General features: G+C 37.8%; 1 protein-coding gene across 1 annotated transcript; it reads right to left on the bottom strand.

The window, feature by feature from the left end:
- Positions 1–7,390: 7,390 nt before the first annotated feature.
- Positions 7,391–10,969, bottom strand: LOC114303493 (glycolipid transfer protein 1). The gene is made up of 6 exons (XM_028248615.2): positions 10,852–10,969; positions 9,880–9,935; positions 9,320–9,450; positions 8,994–9,129; positions 8,304–8,435; positions 7,391–7,652 (listed from the first exon to the last, which is right to left on the bottom strand). Exons 1-6 carry the CDS (start codon positions 10,967–10,969, stop codon positions 7,617–7,619), a joined length of 609 nt encoding a protein of 202 aa, XP_028104416.2. The 3' UTR covers positions 7,391–7,616.
- Positions 10,970–14,952: the final 3,983 nt, after the last annotated feature.

The raw sequence follows: 14,952 nt of genomic DNA, 5'->3' as shown, positions 1-14,952 counted from the left end.
CTCCAAGCTCAAAATCAACATTTAAAGCATCAAATTCGATCCTTTTGGGCTAATTTTCTGAAAAACACTTGTAAACTCATAATATGACATGTTTCAAAGATCAATTTGAGAAATCAAAGGCCAAAGGTAGTTCAATTAAACACAATTTCAAAGAAGTTTTCATGAACATGAAGAACATATGACATGCATGAATTCTAGTGAATTCTAATGCCTCAAAACATGATCCAAAGCAAGATTAAACTCAAAACCATGATGAACTCATGGACTAGAACAAGAATGTAAACTTGCATGCAAGATTTCATGAAAATCAACTTCAAAATGCAAGAATATGTACATGCATGCATGATTCAAGCTTCAATTCAACAATTTAAGCCATAACTTGGCTCTAAACTCCAACAATCCTCTAAACCATGCAAGAACCAACCCAAAATATGAACAAGAGGGTAAATGTCCTACCTTAGGTCTTGAATTCAAGATATACAAGCTCAATTTGCAATCTACACTTCAATTTCCCTAAATTCCAAGCAATTCTTGAAGAACTCAAACTATCTCCTATCTCTCCCTCTCTCTAGTCAGTTTTGCTCTCAAATGGTTGAGGAATAACATGTACAAATCAATAAAAGGCTCATGAAAGTCCACTAAGTGGCATTTAGGTAAATAACTCAAGTTGATGCATTTTAACTTCATTAATGTAATTTAATCATACCAAATCACATTTCAATTAGACATGCCATAAAATCACATAAATTCTAATTTGCATAAAACATTACTCGATTTCAGTTTAGGCCGTCGAGAAGGCCTTCAATTTACAGTTTAAAGCGCAAAACATGAACAGATCATTCAACAGTCAACAGATAGAAATGCACTTAAGCTATACACTCAATCAATTAGTTCAGGGTTTCAATCAATCAGTCATTTAACATGCTTAATCATAGATTAGCACTAATCAGTGGTGAGGGTTGTCACACTTCCAGAGCAACAACTGGTCGACCATAGGTGGGAGAGGTCTAGAGCATGAGAGAAGACTAGTGGTGTGGTGGCTGTCCAGAAAATGTGGCCCAAAGGTCAAGCAAGCCAGTTATCCGACCAGAAAACTGGCTGGCAGAAGGAAAAGTGGTCTCCAAGGAGAAAAAATGGTCTCCCACCCTTGTACCACCTTCCAAACAAGGAAAACACGGTTTGTACCAAAAACGAACCAAAATGGATGCAAGACGAGAGATCGGGAGGCAAAGCACGCGGCCGAAAGCCCCGAAAACTAACTGACGAGCATCAAAAGTGGTATGCCACCACAAAAGTGGTCTCCCGGACCACAGTGTTCCTCTAGGTAGAGGCAACAAGGTGTGGTTCGAAAACCATGCCAAACGGAGAACGTTAAGCAGTCCTGAGCCAAGGCGCACGACCGAAGGCTCCAAAAATCGAAAACTAGTCTCCAAACGGGAAAAGTGGCCTACGACCACAAAAAGTGGTCTACAAGACCACTCCCTCCCTCCGAGAAGAGAAAACAAGATTTGGTCCACAAACCGAGCCGAAGCACAAAAGAGTTCAGAGGCTTGGAGGCAAGGCTCTCAGCCAAAACTCCGGAGACTCGAAACGAGCACAACATGCGCCATCACCGAGCGCTCAATAAATGATGTTTAAGTCTTAAGGTCGGTCAAAAATAGGGTGTCTACAGCAGATTTTTCAGTTTGGATCTCGGCGTCAATCTCACGCAGTGTGTCATCTAGGCTCTTGTTGGCAGTCTCAATCTCGGCCTCAGAAGTGGTTTTTTGAACCTCATCCTCCTCATCTTAAGTCAAGCCAAGGACTTGCTCATTCAGAGTTGGGGACTTGGCCCCAGCAGTAACTTCAGATTCTTTCTCAGCAACCTCAGCCTCGGCCTCTTCCTTATCTCCGGCCTCCTAGTCATCGGCCTCTTCTACTTTCTCGGCCCCATCCTCAGATTGGTTGGGAGAGGGAGGGAAAGGGACATTGAGCTGACCCATATCACGGAGGGGTGAATCCTCGGGAACAGACATCTTATTGAGGGCTGTCATCTAGTCTAGATAGTAGCCTTTGTTGCAAGCCATGTTGACTTGTTTTTTCGGCCTTAGCAATGACCTCGGCTTTGGTAGCAGTAACTTGGTCCACTTGCTTCATGTGCTTCTCTTTCGAGATATTGAGTTGTTGGAGGTATGAGCATGTTGGATTCACTATAAGGAGATAGAGTGGATTGTATAGTTATGACGTCAAGGATGTGTAGACACCCTATTTTTGACCGTCCTCAAGACTTGGACGTCATCGTTTGAACACTCGGTGATCATCCATGTTCGTGTTCGTTTTGAGTTCTCGGAGGTCTCGGCTACGCTCCTTACCTTAGGATCTCTCGACTGGCTTGTTTTGTGTTTGGTTTTGCGCCAAACACTTGTTGTTTTGCTTCTGAGAGCAGGGAATGGCTTGTTGGCCATCCCCACACCTCACCGGCCATGGCTTGAGGCCACTGGCCCTGTTTTGTTACTACCGGCCATTGGTGATAGTCGGTCGGCACTCTTTATGGTCGGCCGACCATTATTTTGGTCAATTTGTCATTTTTGGCTGGCCGACCACTGTTCATCTGCTTTTTGCAGATATTTTATGCCAGCTGTGATAGCTGGCATCCACAATGCCCCCCCTCCATACATGTGTATGGAGGGATTTCCCTCTTGCTTAGCTTGTTTTGTAAGTTTTGCAAGATTGGAATTCCTATAAAGGGAGGGCTTCTCCTCCCTCCTCAAAGGTTCCAAAAGTTCCAGAGGTCTGATATTAGGCTTAAAGAAGTCCTATATCTATCTATCTCTATATCTCCATCTCCTTTTGATTTGTTTGTGTATAAAGGTGTTTTGTTCTTAGTTTTGCACTAAGACACATAGTATTACACCATACCTTGGTTGTTGAGGTGCCAAAGGGTTGTTTTTGGAGTTTTTGAGCTGGTTTTGACCTAAGGGGGCTGCTGGAGTGGTCTTCTTGAAGAAGGTCTTCAAGGGTAAGAACCTTACCCATTTATTCTCTATTTTTGCACAAGCTTTTGACCTATCTTGCATCTATTTTTGAGCTTAGTGCATAACTAATAAAAGTTCTGATTTTGTGTGTTTTAGAACTTTGTTTAAGGTTACTTTGAGGTTTGGGGTTGTTTCCCCCCTCCAAGGCCTTGTTAGGCCTTGTTTAAGGCCATACCTTTTGGCCCTCGCTTTGAGCTTTGCATGATCTCTCTACCATTGAAATCCAGAGGATTTTCAGTGGTGGAAAGGTGGTTTTGAGGTCCTAAATGGGAAAGGGCCATCCCCTCTTCATGTTACCTTTGATACTTGCACAAATGACTTGTGTTGTAGCTTGTATGCCTAGCTTGCTTTAGCTTCATTTCAGCCAGTATTTGTGCTTGTTTTATCATGATATAGCACTGTTTTAAGTTGGTTTAGACATACCATGCATGCTTTGCATACTTGTCTTGTAATGCCATGAAATTGCCTTAACATGCATCATGATGTACCATGACTTTCTAGCATGATTTTGGCTTAGCTTTGTGAAGTTTTTATGCATGTTTTGGTATGCTTAAGGTCTGATTTTGGTTGTTTGGGTCATCCATGACTTGCTTTGTATAGCTACTATGCAACCTAGCTTGTAGGCTTTGAGTATTGGATCCTCTAGCATGCTTTACTTGCATTATTTCAGTGACTTGGAGTCACTTACCATGTCATTTCAGCCCATATGGCATGCTTGTTTACTCACAATTGATGATTCTTTAATGTTTTAAAGAGTTTGTGTTTCATGCTCCATGTTTGTGCCATTGTGTATGCCATAATGTGTAGGCATTTGGGATGCCATCTAAGTGTGTCTTTGGCCTTGTTTTGGTCTGCCTTGGGACTGTTTTGAGTCCCTTTGGCCCTTTGAGGCTTGGTTGGCATGGTCATGACTTGAGCCCCTTGGCTAGCCATGAGCCTTGGACCTTGTTGCATGCTTTGCTTGATTTGTTTAGTTGGTTTGGCACCTTTTCTAACATGATTTCAGAGCTTACAATATATGACATTTGTCCATGTTTGTTCCTTTTAAGTGTGCTTAAAAGTTGCCTCTTTATGCTTAAGTATTGGACCATGTATGCATGCATGTTTGTATGTACATTTGCCTCCATTTCCTTGGTATATTGGCCACTGTTTTGAACCTAGTAGAGAGCTGTCCATCTTGGTGTAAGTCCATCATTTGCATGTTGTTGCATGCTCGCCTTGCGTGTTGTTGCATGCTCGGCCTATCACATGTTGTTGCATGCTTGAATCACTTTGCATTTGGCATGCATTATCTTTGTTAAGTTGCTTTACATGTTTCCATGCTAAATCCCCTTTACATGTTGTTGCATGTTTGTCATTAGGATTGTTGTTACATGCCTCGTATGCTTGTTTGCTTAGGTTGTGTGCCTAGTACACATTGCTTGTTTGCATGTTCATGTTGCATACTTAGCTTGCATGCTTAGGATGCATAACATTGTGCATATCATGCATGTCTTGCCTCTTGATCAAGCATGATAGAGGTTGGGTCCTTTATGTGTTTTGTGTGCATTCTATTTGACATTAAAATTGCACACATTCGCCTCTTGGACCATCATGCATTGAAATACGTGATTGGTGGCCCGAGGGTCGAAGACCAAACTCCCTTGAGTCCATGACATGATAGGGAGGTTGGTTGTGCAAACATTTGATGTGAAATGCATTGCCATGTCTTGTCTGTCCTCTGCTGCTGTCAAAACAGGGTTCTGCAGGAAGATATGGTCGACTGACCATTTTCAGTGCCGATCGACCAATAATGGATGGCTGAGGGCATCATAGATGGTTGATGACCACTTTACCATGGCCGGTGACCATTCCTCTTGGTCGGTGACCTTCCATAGTGATCAGGGAGTGATGCTGAAGCATCCTTGGGACTTGTGCAGTCTTCAGAGATGCAGAACAGTGTAAACAGAGGCAGCTTGTACATGGTGGTGGATTTCCGAGCGAAGCCGAGCACGCATGCATTGGACCCTCTTTCCGAGGCTGTTTTACCGCTTTATTAGCTTAGTTAATTTGCTTAACTAGTTAAGTGGTCTGTAACTATTTAATTAGCTTGTTAGTTAGTTAAATTTGTATTATTCTTTTGGTCCCTCCGAGAGAGGGCAATTTGTAATAAGCGTGCGTGTGTGTGATGCATGTCTTCCAACCCCACTTCTTTCTCCCTTTTATTTAACCGCTCATGATGGTTAGTTTTAAGGCATATTTGATTTAGCATACCTTATGCAATGCATGCGTGCATCCATTCATCTGTATTGCATGCATCGGGCTCGGCGCATCATACTAACCGCACAGTATTTCAATTCCAATTTGAATACGTGCATTGAGTTGTTGCATTTCACATGCCATCCTTAGATTAGCCGAGCCTATTCTAGTGGCATTTTGTATGCGATGCATTAGCCATTTTAACATGGACTTGGATCATACATTAATTGCTAACATGTTCTTTATTTTGGCTCGGATTACACTGTGAGTGTTTATGCTTTAGCATATTGCATATATGTGAGTGTTAACATGAAAGCATGCTTGCCATGAGGCTAATTGCTTAGTCGATTTACTGCCTGAATGCCTGTGGGTGAAGGTTGGGTTGCTTGAATTGGAATAATTCGTTGAAACCCGTGTTTTAGCCTACTTGCGAGTAGCAAACCTCAAACCATTTTCCAAACAAAACAGATATGCGATGCTTTGTTCCAAATTAGGCGATCTAGTCTATACTTTTATGTTGTGCGCATCACAGAGTAAGATTAGCTAAATAACTGGAATAAGAATGCATAATGTTTTCAAAACTAGATATCATGGTTAGTAGAGGCCAATCTTTAATCGGGCGAGCGGGGGTGCTCATAGCTGACCTTCCCCAATCGTACCCAAGTTCCCGAGCCGAGGCAACTTTGGTGATGACGGACACGTGGCCTTAGGCAAACGAGTCAGGGTTTCCTAAATTCTCCCATAAAAAATATTTAGGTGGCGACTCTGTATCTGGCAAAGCAGTCTATGTTTGACACTTCTTTCTAAAAATCTGTTTTTCAAAACGATTTGTCGGATTTGGACTCTTTGGTGATTTATCAATCTCACATTGCATATTGTGAGATCAGATTAAGAACCGTGACAATTTGAGTTCGAACTGTAGTGAGCCCAAATGAACAGAACGGGATTCCCTCCCGGGACGTTCCAGGACGTTCGGGGACGTCTACAGGATGTCAACAAGAACGTCTTCTACTACAAGAGTTCGGCGAGACATGTTGTCATTGGTTACAGCGATGGTTACTCACAGATAAGGCAATTGGAAAATTAGCAAGGTCTAAGGCTGGAAGCTTAGGACCTCGGTGTTTCCTGTTCCTGGTTCTAGCTGTAAGATTGTCTCTATGTCAGTGTTTTCACTGCCATTGAGATGGTGGGTTGATGTGTGGAGCAGCTGATAAATTGCTTGGCTATTAGTCTGGTTCAGCTGGTAAAGTTTGAACCTTGGGCATAAAGGGAGTTTTCATAGTAATGAATGCTTCAAGAACAGCAATGATGGTTTGCAGAGGCCAAGAGAAAGAGAATCTAAGGACACAGATAGAGATGAAATAGGAAGATGAAATGGTTTTGCAGGAATTAGAAAAATATGGCAAAAAGTTATGATTTCGAGAGGGAGAACTGATGTGATTTGTCACGTTGTTCATAATACAACTATATTGATTTGTAACTTTCACTTTAGGATTGTACACCATGGATTTAATTATTTGTAATTTTTACCACAGAATGGCGTAACTTTTACTCGAGTGAGTGATGAAAGGGGAATTTTCTTTTTTCCATGTAGGATTCATTTTTTATTTTTATGAATTAGATTTTTTGAGAACTCTAAGAAACTAGATTCTAAAAATGAATTGAGAGATTTTCTTTTCTTTTTTTTTTCAAACATAATTTTTAGAAATAGTTTTGCCAAAGGATTTGTTTGATCATTATCAAGTTGTGCTACATTTCTCTAATTTTGCACCCCTAATTCCATCCCTAATAACGTGGCTCACTGCTATGTGAAGTGGTCCTACATTTTTGAAGAGAGTTGATTGCTTATTATTGTTTGCCACCTCATTAGAGGTGTAATTGGGGGTAATGAAATGAGAGATAGGGCATTTCTCTTAAAGTTCACTTGGAAGGGTAGGTTTTACAGTCCTTTTCATATTTTCTTAACAAATCTAATAATCTTTTTAATGAAATTCGTATGCATATAAAAATGATATTGGCTGTACCAGGCCAAGATAGCACAAGTGAATATCCGAAATATTTTCAGCAATGCGACGCACTCAAAAAAGACCTATAATTTGACAAAGAGAAGAGCAAAAGGAAAATATTTTCTCTCGTACAATGTCGGGTGTATATAATAGCCAAGTACAAGTAAATTAAATCAAAAGAATGTATGAAGGAAAAAGTTTGATAGAGCAGTGTTAATTAGCAATTGAAATGGAAATTATTGAGAATACACTTTGTCCAAAGATCCAAAAAAATGAAAAATAATCTTAAAGAGGACTAGAAAGAAGAGTGAGAAGGGTTGAACAAAATCAAGAACCACTTGTAAGAACACCGTTTCCATCATGAAGCTTTCAAGCTATCCAAGCCAACTTTGGCCTGCACCAAGAGAGTATAGATTTTAAAATTATTGATTTTTCTTATTTGGGGGAAAAGAAAATCACTTTTTTTCCAGTCAAATATATTACATATATATATATATATATACTCAAACTTTTGCACCTTTGGACATAGATCCTCTCTCCTCAAAATCCTATGCCCTGTCTCAATGCACTATCAGTTGCACAATCGTATCTCGATATTCCCAATACATTGTGTGGATAGGAGTGCATTGGGAACAAGGGTATAGAGATTTGAAGACATAGGATAATTGGCTCTATCTTTCTCCTTTTGATGGAGGATCACGTCCCTTGGCTATGTTTGGATCATGAATTTGTAGAATGATTTGTAAGAGAAAATAGAAAAGTTGCAAAGAAACTGAAGTGATAGAAGCTAAATTTGTCATTCTACCTTGTCATCATATAATATCCTCATTAGCATCTTGAATCTACTTTGTCATTCTTTCCCTTTCGTTGTGTTTAGATCATGGATTTGTTGTGAAAAAAAAAAAAAGTAATAGAAAAGGAAATGTACGTAGGAGAAGTAATTTTCTACACATTTTCCTTCTTAGTTTTTTCACCTCTACAAATCCATAATCCAAACACAAGATTAAGCAAGAGTCAGCTTAACAACAAGCCAAGAAGTCCTTACCAGAAACTTGTGGATCTCTTGAAGAATTGGTGTAAAGGTTGTGCAAAAATTTTCCATATCAGCATGGATATCCCCTGAGCCACCTATCACCTCCATGAACTTCTTCCTATCAGGAGCAAGCTTGATAGCAACCTGTGATTCAATTTTAAATGTCAAAATCTCTACAAAGGAAAAGAAATGCTCTAAGAATTAAAGAATAGAACTAATGCTTTTTGACAGAACAAGAGATGGAAAGAAAGGACAGAAGAGAGTGGATATTAAAAAGTTGGCCAACTGTTTTTGAAAACTGTTTTCGAAATCTTTTTTGAATCCAACCCACTTTCTAGGGAAACATTAAAAAGTTGTTTTCGAATTTTTGAAAACTGTTTTCTCACAAAAATAAAAATGATGAGCATTTTCAAACTTTTCAAAAACATGAAAAAAGAGAAACAAAAACACAACTAAACATGCCTAAATTCTGTGAAAAAGGGTGGGTAGAACAGTAGAATGCATCAAGGAGTGACAAATATGAGAACAATGAATAAGATTTCAGAAAGCACTTAAAAGGAGGCATTTAAATCCTATTGATTATCGGTTCAAAAAATCAAGTGTCATATTATGAGAAATATGACTATAAGGCTAATAGGAAGTCTGATCTTATTTCTATCAAGGAAATGCACAATCTGATTGAGTAGGAATCAGAAACATTACAGTGAAACTTGAACTAGCTAGCCAGCCATGCCATTTCTTCAATGTCTTGCTATAGGAATCGGTACAAGCTTGTGTCATTGTCCAATCTTGATGGTCATGTAGGTTCCGAAATAGCTCCACCAAGAAATCCATTGCTCTGCAGAATCACCATGACAACATCATACATCTAGAAGCATCTAATATTTTGGAAAGAAAAAAAAAATTTGTTTGGCAAATAACAACATTCCGTTGTTATTAAAGTTCATTTACCCTAGAAATCATCAAAAACGAATTTACAGATGACATTAATTTTTTTAACACGACAAGCAAATAGCATAATCATATACCTTGTCAACCAAAGAAGACCATTTGAACAACTTGATGATGATTTTGTCGTTTTTGTTTCAACTTCTGCTTGTACGAAATTGAACAAGTAGTTGTATTTAGTTGTATTGGAATTGTATCTAGATTCCAGCCTCTGCAAGTAATACCAGTATTGAACAATTAACTGAATTCAGGATTGAAAGCATAATATGAGGATGCAGAAATTTCATTATACTTTATTTAACTAGAGAAATGTATATAATGTAGGTTAGCATTTATGTTTTCCAGTTAGACTTCGTCAAACAAAATATATAGAAACCCAAATCCAAAATCTTTCAAATTGAGCTCGACAAATTTCTAGCCAGTACAAGACTTCGAGACCATGTTTTAAACTAACATTATTAGGACAACAAAGAACAAATTCAATATTTACCCAATAGTGCCTTTACAATCTTTTGCCAATCATAAATTGGCATAGTGTGACATGTTAACTTTTATTTATGTATTTTTTTATTGAAGAGGATTATAATTAATTGAATGTAAACGAGCATATAAGTGAAAATTAAGAAGAAAAGTATCTTACCGATATATTACCGCCAATATCGGATTTCACAACCGTCATTGCCGCTCCAAATTTGTCTGACATCAGAAATTTAAAAAAAGTTCAATGGATTGCCAAGCCAAAGGCCCAAAAAAGGACTTAAGAGCAAGTTTGTAGACAAATATAACTCCGAAAGCAATGCATAACGGTATAGGAAATTACAAAAGAGAAGAACAATGTTTTGACACTGACAAATGTTAGCATTTGGAAATGCAAGATCATGCTTTATTCAAAACTTCTTTTTATTTTGTTTTGTTTTGTTTTGTTTTTTTTTTTTTTTTTTGGTTTTAGTTTTTCCTTTTTCTTGTCCAATAAAAAAAATCTGTCTAAACCATAGAAAAAGAATAGTTACACTGTTTGGGACAACTTCTCCATAAAGCAAGGGCTTTTGTAGAATGGACTTTAAAGGAAGTCATTCAAGAAAAGTTCTTTTGATATAAAATTATGTTTGGTAAGTGCACTTTTTAAAAGTGCTATATGAAAATTTCATTTTTGAATATTTTAGTAATTTTCCCAAAAAGTCCAAAGAAATGAAAATTCATGACAATGAAGGTCATGTAGGTCAGTATTATAGAGACAACACCGTCATATAAAAGTTTTATTTAAACGAGTATTAGACTTCATGAGAAGTCAATCACAAAGCCACCGAATGGAGCTTCCACAAAACGGCCTTTTAGAAGCATGCACTTTTTAGAAAAGCTCGTGTACATAAACTCACCAAGCAACCATTAAATCTTTGGAAGGACTTTTAAAGCCCGGAAGTCCGTTTTGCATTTCCGCCAAACACCCATACAACTATGAAAATAACTTCCAAGTGCACAGAAAATCTAAAAAATTCTAATTAAAAACTAAATGGTTTGAGCAACAATAAAACAAACTATGAAAACTCATGAAAACTCTTCTTGATTGAAGCTATTCTCTAGCTAAATTACCAAAAGGCAAAGAAAAGCACACCTAGAATAGGCAATATGTGTTTGCAAACATCTAAGAAAGGCTCTGTCAACAGTTCTCCTCTGTCAGACTTGACATTCTTCATTCCCTCCAAAGCAAGGCTAAACACAGTCCCCTCCATTTTCAAGGTTTACTGCATAATTTAGATATTTAGATAAGCAAACATGTTATTTAGTAATTAACTACACAAGTTCACATAAAATTTCTTTATCTCTGTGATAAAAACTGCATCACCCACTAACCCAAATCTAATGGAGGATTTTTATATGTTTGGCCCTTTTCTCATTTTAGTCCTTAAAGTCTTTTTTTTCTTTTTTTCTTTTTTCACTTTGATTATTCATGTTTCAAATTTTTTCTAAATTAATTAACTTCTGTCTAAAATTAGACAGAAAATGATACATTAACAGTCAAATAGCATAAAAATATTTTATTATATATAACTCACACTTATATTATAAACTTAAATCTCAATATAATAATATATTTTTTGTGTCATGTGATATTTAAGGTGGCATTTTTTGTCTATTTTGAACAAAAGTTATTTTAGGAGTAAATTATAAAATAAAATAAAAAAACTTAAAACACGAACTGTCAGAGTGGGAAAAAAAATGACCAAATATAAAGAAGAGTAAAAGAAGGTTGGCTGATTTTTTATTACAAGTTGGTGGATTCTAATTGTGATTTTTCCACGTAAAAAATCTTTTGTGTCGTTGATGATTTTCTCTTACTGTTTCTTATCAACACTGATAATGGTTGCTTCATTTTTAATTAGGCTACCTAAATCAATAATCACGTTAAATGGGACACATTTAGATTTCCAAAAGAGTTTGAATTTTTATATTTAGAAACAATATGAAGGGAATAGCAAAGGGAGTAGCAAAGGGAGTAATGACATATGGGTTCAAGCTTTTACACACAATTTAGATATAGATTATATATTTATCTTTCTAGTATCGAACTTTTATGATCGATCTCTACTTTGCAGTATGAATGTTATGTCTAGATCTATACATAACTTATCTTTGGTACTTTATTTGGAGACTTTCCTTTGTTTTACACCAGGTTTTCCCTTAGTTTGGTGTAAACTTGTTGATGATCTCCTTATAAGTGCCGTTTAGCCATATTTACTTTAATGGAAATTTGTGTACATATATGGGTTCGAATCTCATAAAAAAATGGATATATATTGATAAAAAAAAAATGGATATATGGGTTTGAATCTCATAAACATCCTAAAAAAATATTGATTAAAATTGTGTACATCTTATCATCTTCAGATTCCATCGATGGGATCATAATTTGATCATATTTACATAATTCAAGAGCCAAACAGATATTGAAACACATTGGTTCAAATCCAAAGCAAAATGTACTAATCATGAGACGTGAAATGAAACTGCATATATATATACACATATACATATCTCCATATACATCAATTAGATCAGATCAGTTTAACATTAATACATTGCAGAGATAAATCACAGAAAATGAAATTAACATAAGAAAATGTAGAGAGAGATAGGGATTAAGATATGAATGAGGATAACCTGAGATTGTGAAATGCAGAGAGAGAGAGAGAGAGAGAGAGAGAGAGAGAGAGAATTGGATTTGATTAAAAAGTGCCTATATATATGCAGATTATGTGTATATATATATATACACACATTAAATTAAGATTTCGTTGTCAAATTAAATTAAATTAAATATTGAGTGAATGAAGCTGAATGAGTCGTTGTCACGTCTAACGGTTTTGAAAGTAATACCCGCTACTTCTGCGATATGCTCCCCATGTAGGCTCTGTTTGGTAGACATATGCTCCCCATGTAGGCTCTGTTTGGTAGAGAGTGTCGTTTTTATATTATTTTTTTATTTAGTTTGTGTCAAAACATAATTTCGGTTTACCATATTTATGACATAAAAAATATCTTAAATAATTTTTTAAAATTTAATTATTTAAGAGTTGAAAAGGAATACTTTTTTTTTTTTTTTTGGCGTAAGTAAAAATTTTTGGGTAAGTGAAAAGGAAAGGAATACTTATACATTCTATTTATCATTTTTCCCCCCTTAAAATTAGACCAAACAAGCGCATAGACAAAAAAAAATAATTCTCATAGCTTATGGGCTGGCCCAGCCCTAAAATATATGAGTTGGGCTTGTGGCGAAGAGTAGAACTGGTGGCCCAAACTGAAGGACTGTGAATGCAGTTATGTATTTCAATAAATAAATAAAGTTAATTTTTATTTTTTATTTTTTCATATTTTAATATTCAATTCTAATTATTGTAATGCACATCAAAATTTAATTTTTTAATTTTCTTAATTTAATAAAAAAAACTTAATTAAAATTATATTAAGGCATAGAAATGGAAAGAAAAATAAAAAGAAGCAGAAATGAGGGAGAGGGTGAGAGATGATGAATTAGTCTATCAAAGAGAGAGAGAGAAAGTGGGTGAGGGAGAGAGTCGAAAGGGGAGAGAGAGAGAGAGAGAGATGAAATGTTTGAGAAGTTGAAAGGATTGAGGAGAGAGAGAGAGAATCACAAGAGTAAACGAAGTTGTCAAATCTCTGTGAGAGAGAAAAAAATAGAGGAATACATTTTTCTTGAGAAAATAGATATGGCCTTGGAAAACATATATGGAGTGTGGGGATATATTTTCTGTATACCAACACGTGGCATGGTGACGCCGACGTGTCAGCCGAGGTGCCACGTGCCCTGGTAGTTAAGCCGAGGTAATCTCGGAGAAGCCGAGGTCATCTCCGAAGATATCGGAATCCGAGATATGGGGCAAGAGTCCTAAGGCACAAAGAGGATTGAACCAAGATAAAGATAAAACTCTCAAGGAGTTTATCTATATCATTTAAAAGAGTCCAGAGTAAACAGTGAACTAGAATCCATAGAAGTCATACTTCTAGTGGGACTTGGATTGAGTATATTATAAAAGAGAGGCACCCCCATGGGTCTAAGGTATGTAACTTATACTTTGAATATTCAATTTAGTACTTGATTATCTTTGAGAGATATACTGACTTGATCGTCGGAGTGCCCCGGGGTGGAAGAACCACCGCCGGAGCTTTTTCTTTCTGTTTCAGGTTACTTTAGCCATCTATTCTGCTTGTGCTCTCCAGCTGATCACTAAACGGGCAGTGTGGTCAGATTTTCACCCACACAATTTGGCGCCGTCTGTGGGAATCGAAGGAAGAATAGATGGCCAGTAACGGACAGCAGGAAAATATTGGGAAGGACGCTCCCACTGGGAGGGACAGCCCAATTGATCTCGATATCGAAGGAGATAACCGCAATGCAGAAGCCCGTGACCAGGGTCACAGAGAGAACGACGTCATCCCAGAAGGCGACACGTCAAAAAGAGCTAACCAAGGAAAATACTACAATGAAGATAACCTCCAGGTATGGAGGGACAGGTGCCTACGGAGGGATGAGGAAGTAAAGGAACTAGCAAACAAGTTGGCGGACCTCCAGTCAGTCGTCAACTTCATGATGCAGAATAATGTTATGCAGCCACCATACCCGCTGCAAGATACGCCGATGCCAGCGAACAACACTCAGAAGGAGGTAAGAAAAACAATCCCCGAGGTCCCTTAGCGTACCAGAAGCGGAAGGCATTCACACCGACCTTCCAGGGAAGTCGGACGGGAAAAGCCGAGGCAAGAGGAGTCCCGACGGACACACCACATGAAGAATCCAGACCCCAAAGAACATCGACATGTTCAGGGGCAAGTACTCCATTTTGACACATCCCACGAAGAAAGATCCAAACGACCCCACCACGAGGCCGAAAGCAGTGTACCAAAAAGACTAAAATCCAAAGACAGCCAAGCTCCAGGGAGGAGCAAAGAAGACTTGAGGGACTACCTCAAGAGGAGGCAACAGAATGGAGAAGCCGAGGTAAACTCCCCAGTGAAACCAAAGACAGCCTTCTCGGCGGAACTGGACAAATTCGAACCACCCAAAAGATTCAGTATGCCGAGGTTTCAAATCTATGACGGTAAATCAGATCCGAACTTTCATGTTGGGTTGTACCTAAATTCAATGGCGCTATATAGCGGAAACGAGCCGTTGCTCTGCAAAGTATTCCCCTCGTCC

This window comes from Camellia sinensis, chromosome 7 (assembly GCF_055761805.1).
Source record: "Camellia sinensis isolate YWXY chromosome 7, ASM5576180v1, whole genome shotgun sequence".
NCBI lineage: Eukaryota > Viridiplantae > Streptophyta > Magnoliopsida > Ericales > Theaceae > Camellia > Camellia sinensis.
This window is presented reverse-complemented; position numbering and strand designations above follow the sequence as displayed.

Bases quoted from the DNA above. Each gene is read 5' to 3' on its own strand.
- LOC114303493 (XM_028248615.2), bottom strand. From the start codon at position 10,969: ATGGAGGGGACTGTGTTTAGCCTTGCTTTGGAGGGAATGAAGAATGTC. The intron at 9,130-9,319 runs GTATATGATTAT...GTGATTCTGCAG, and splicing joins GGTCTTCTTTGGTTGACAAG to AGCAATGGATTTCTTGGTGG. The intron at 8,436-8,993 runs GTAATGTTTCTG...ATTGAATCACAG, and splicing joins TAGCTAGTTCAAGTTTCACT to GTTGCTATCAAGCTTGCTCC.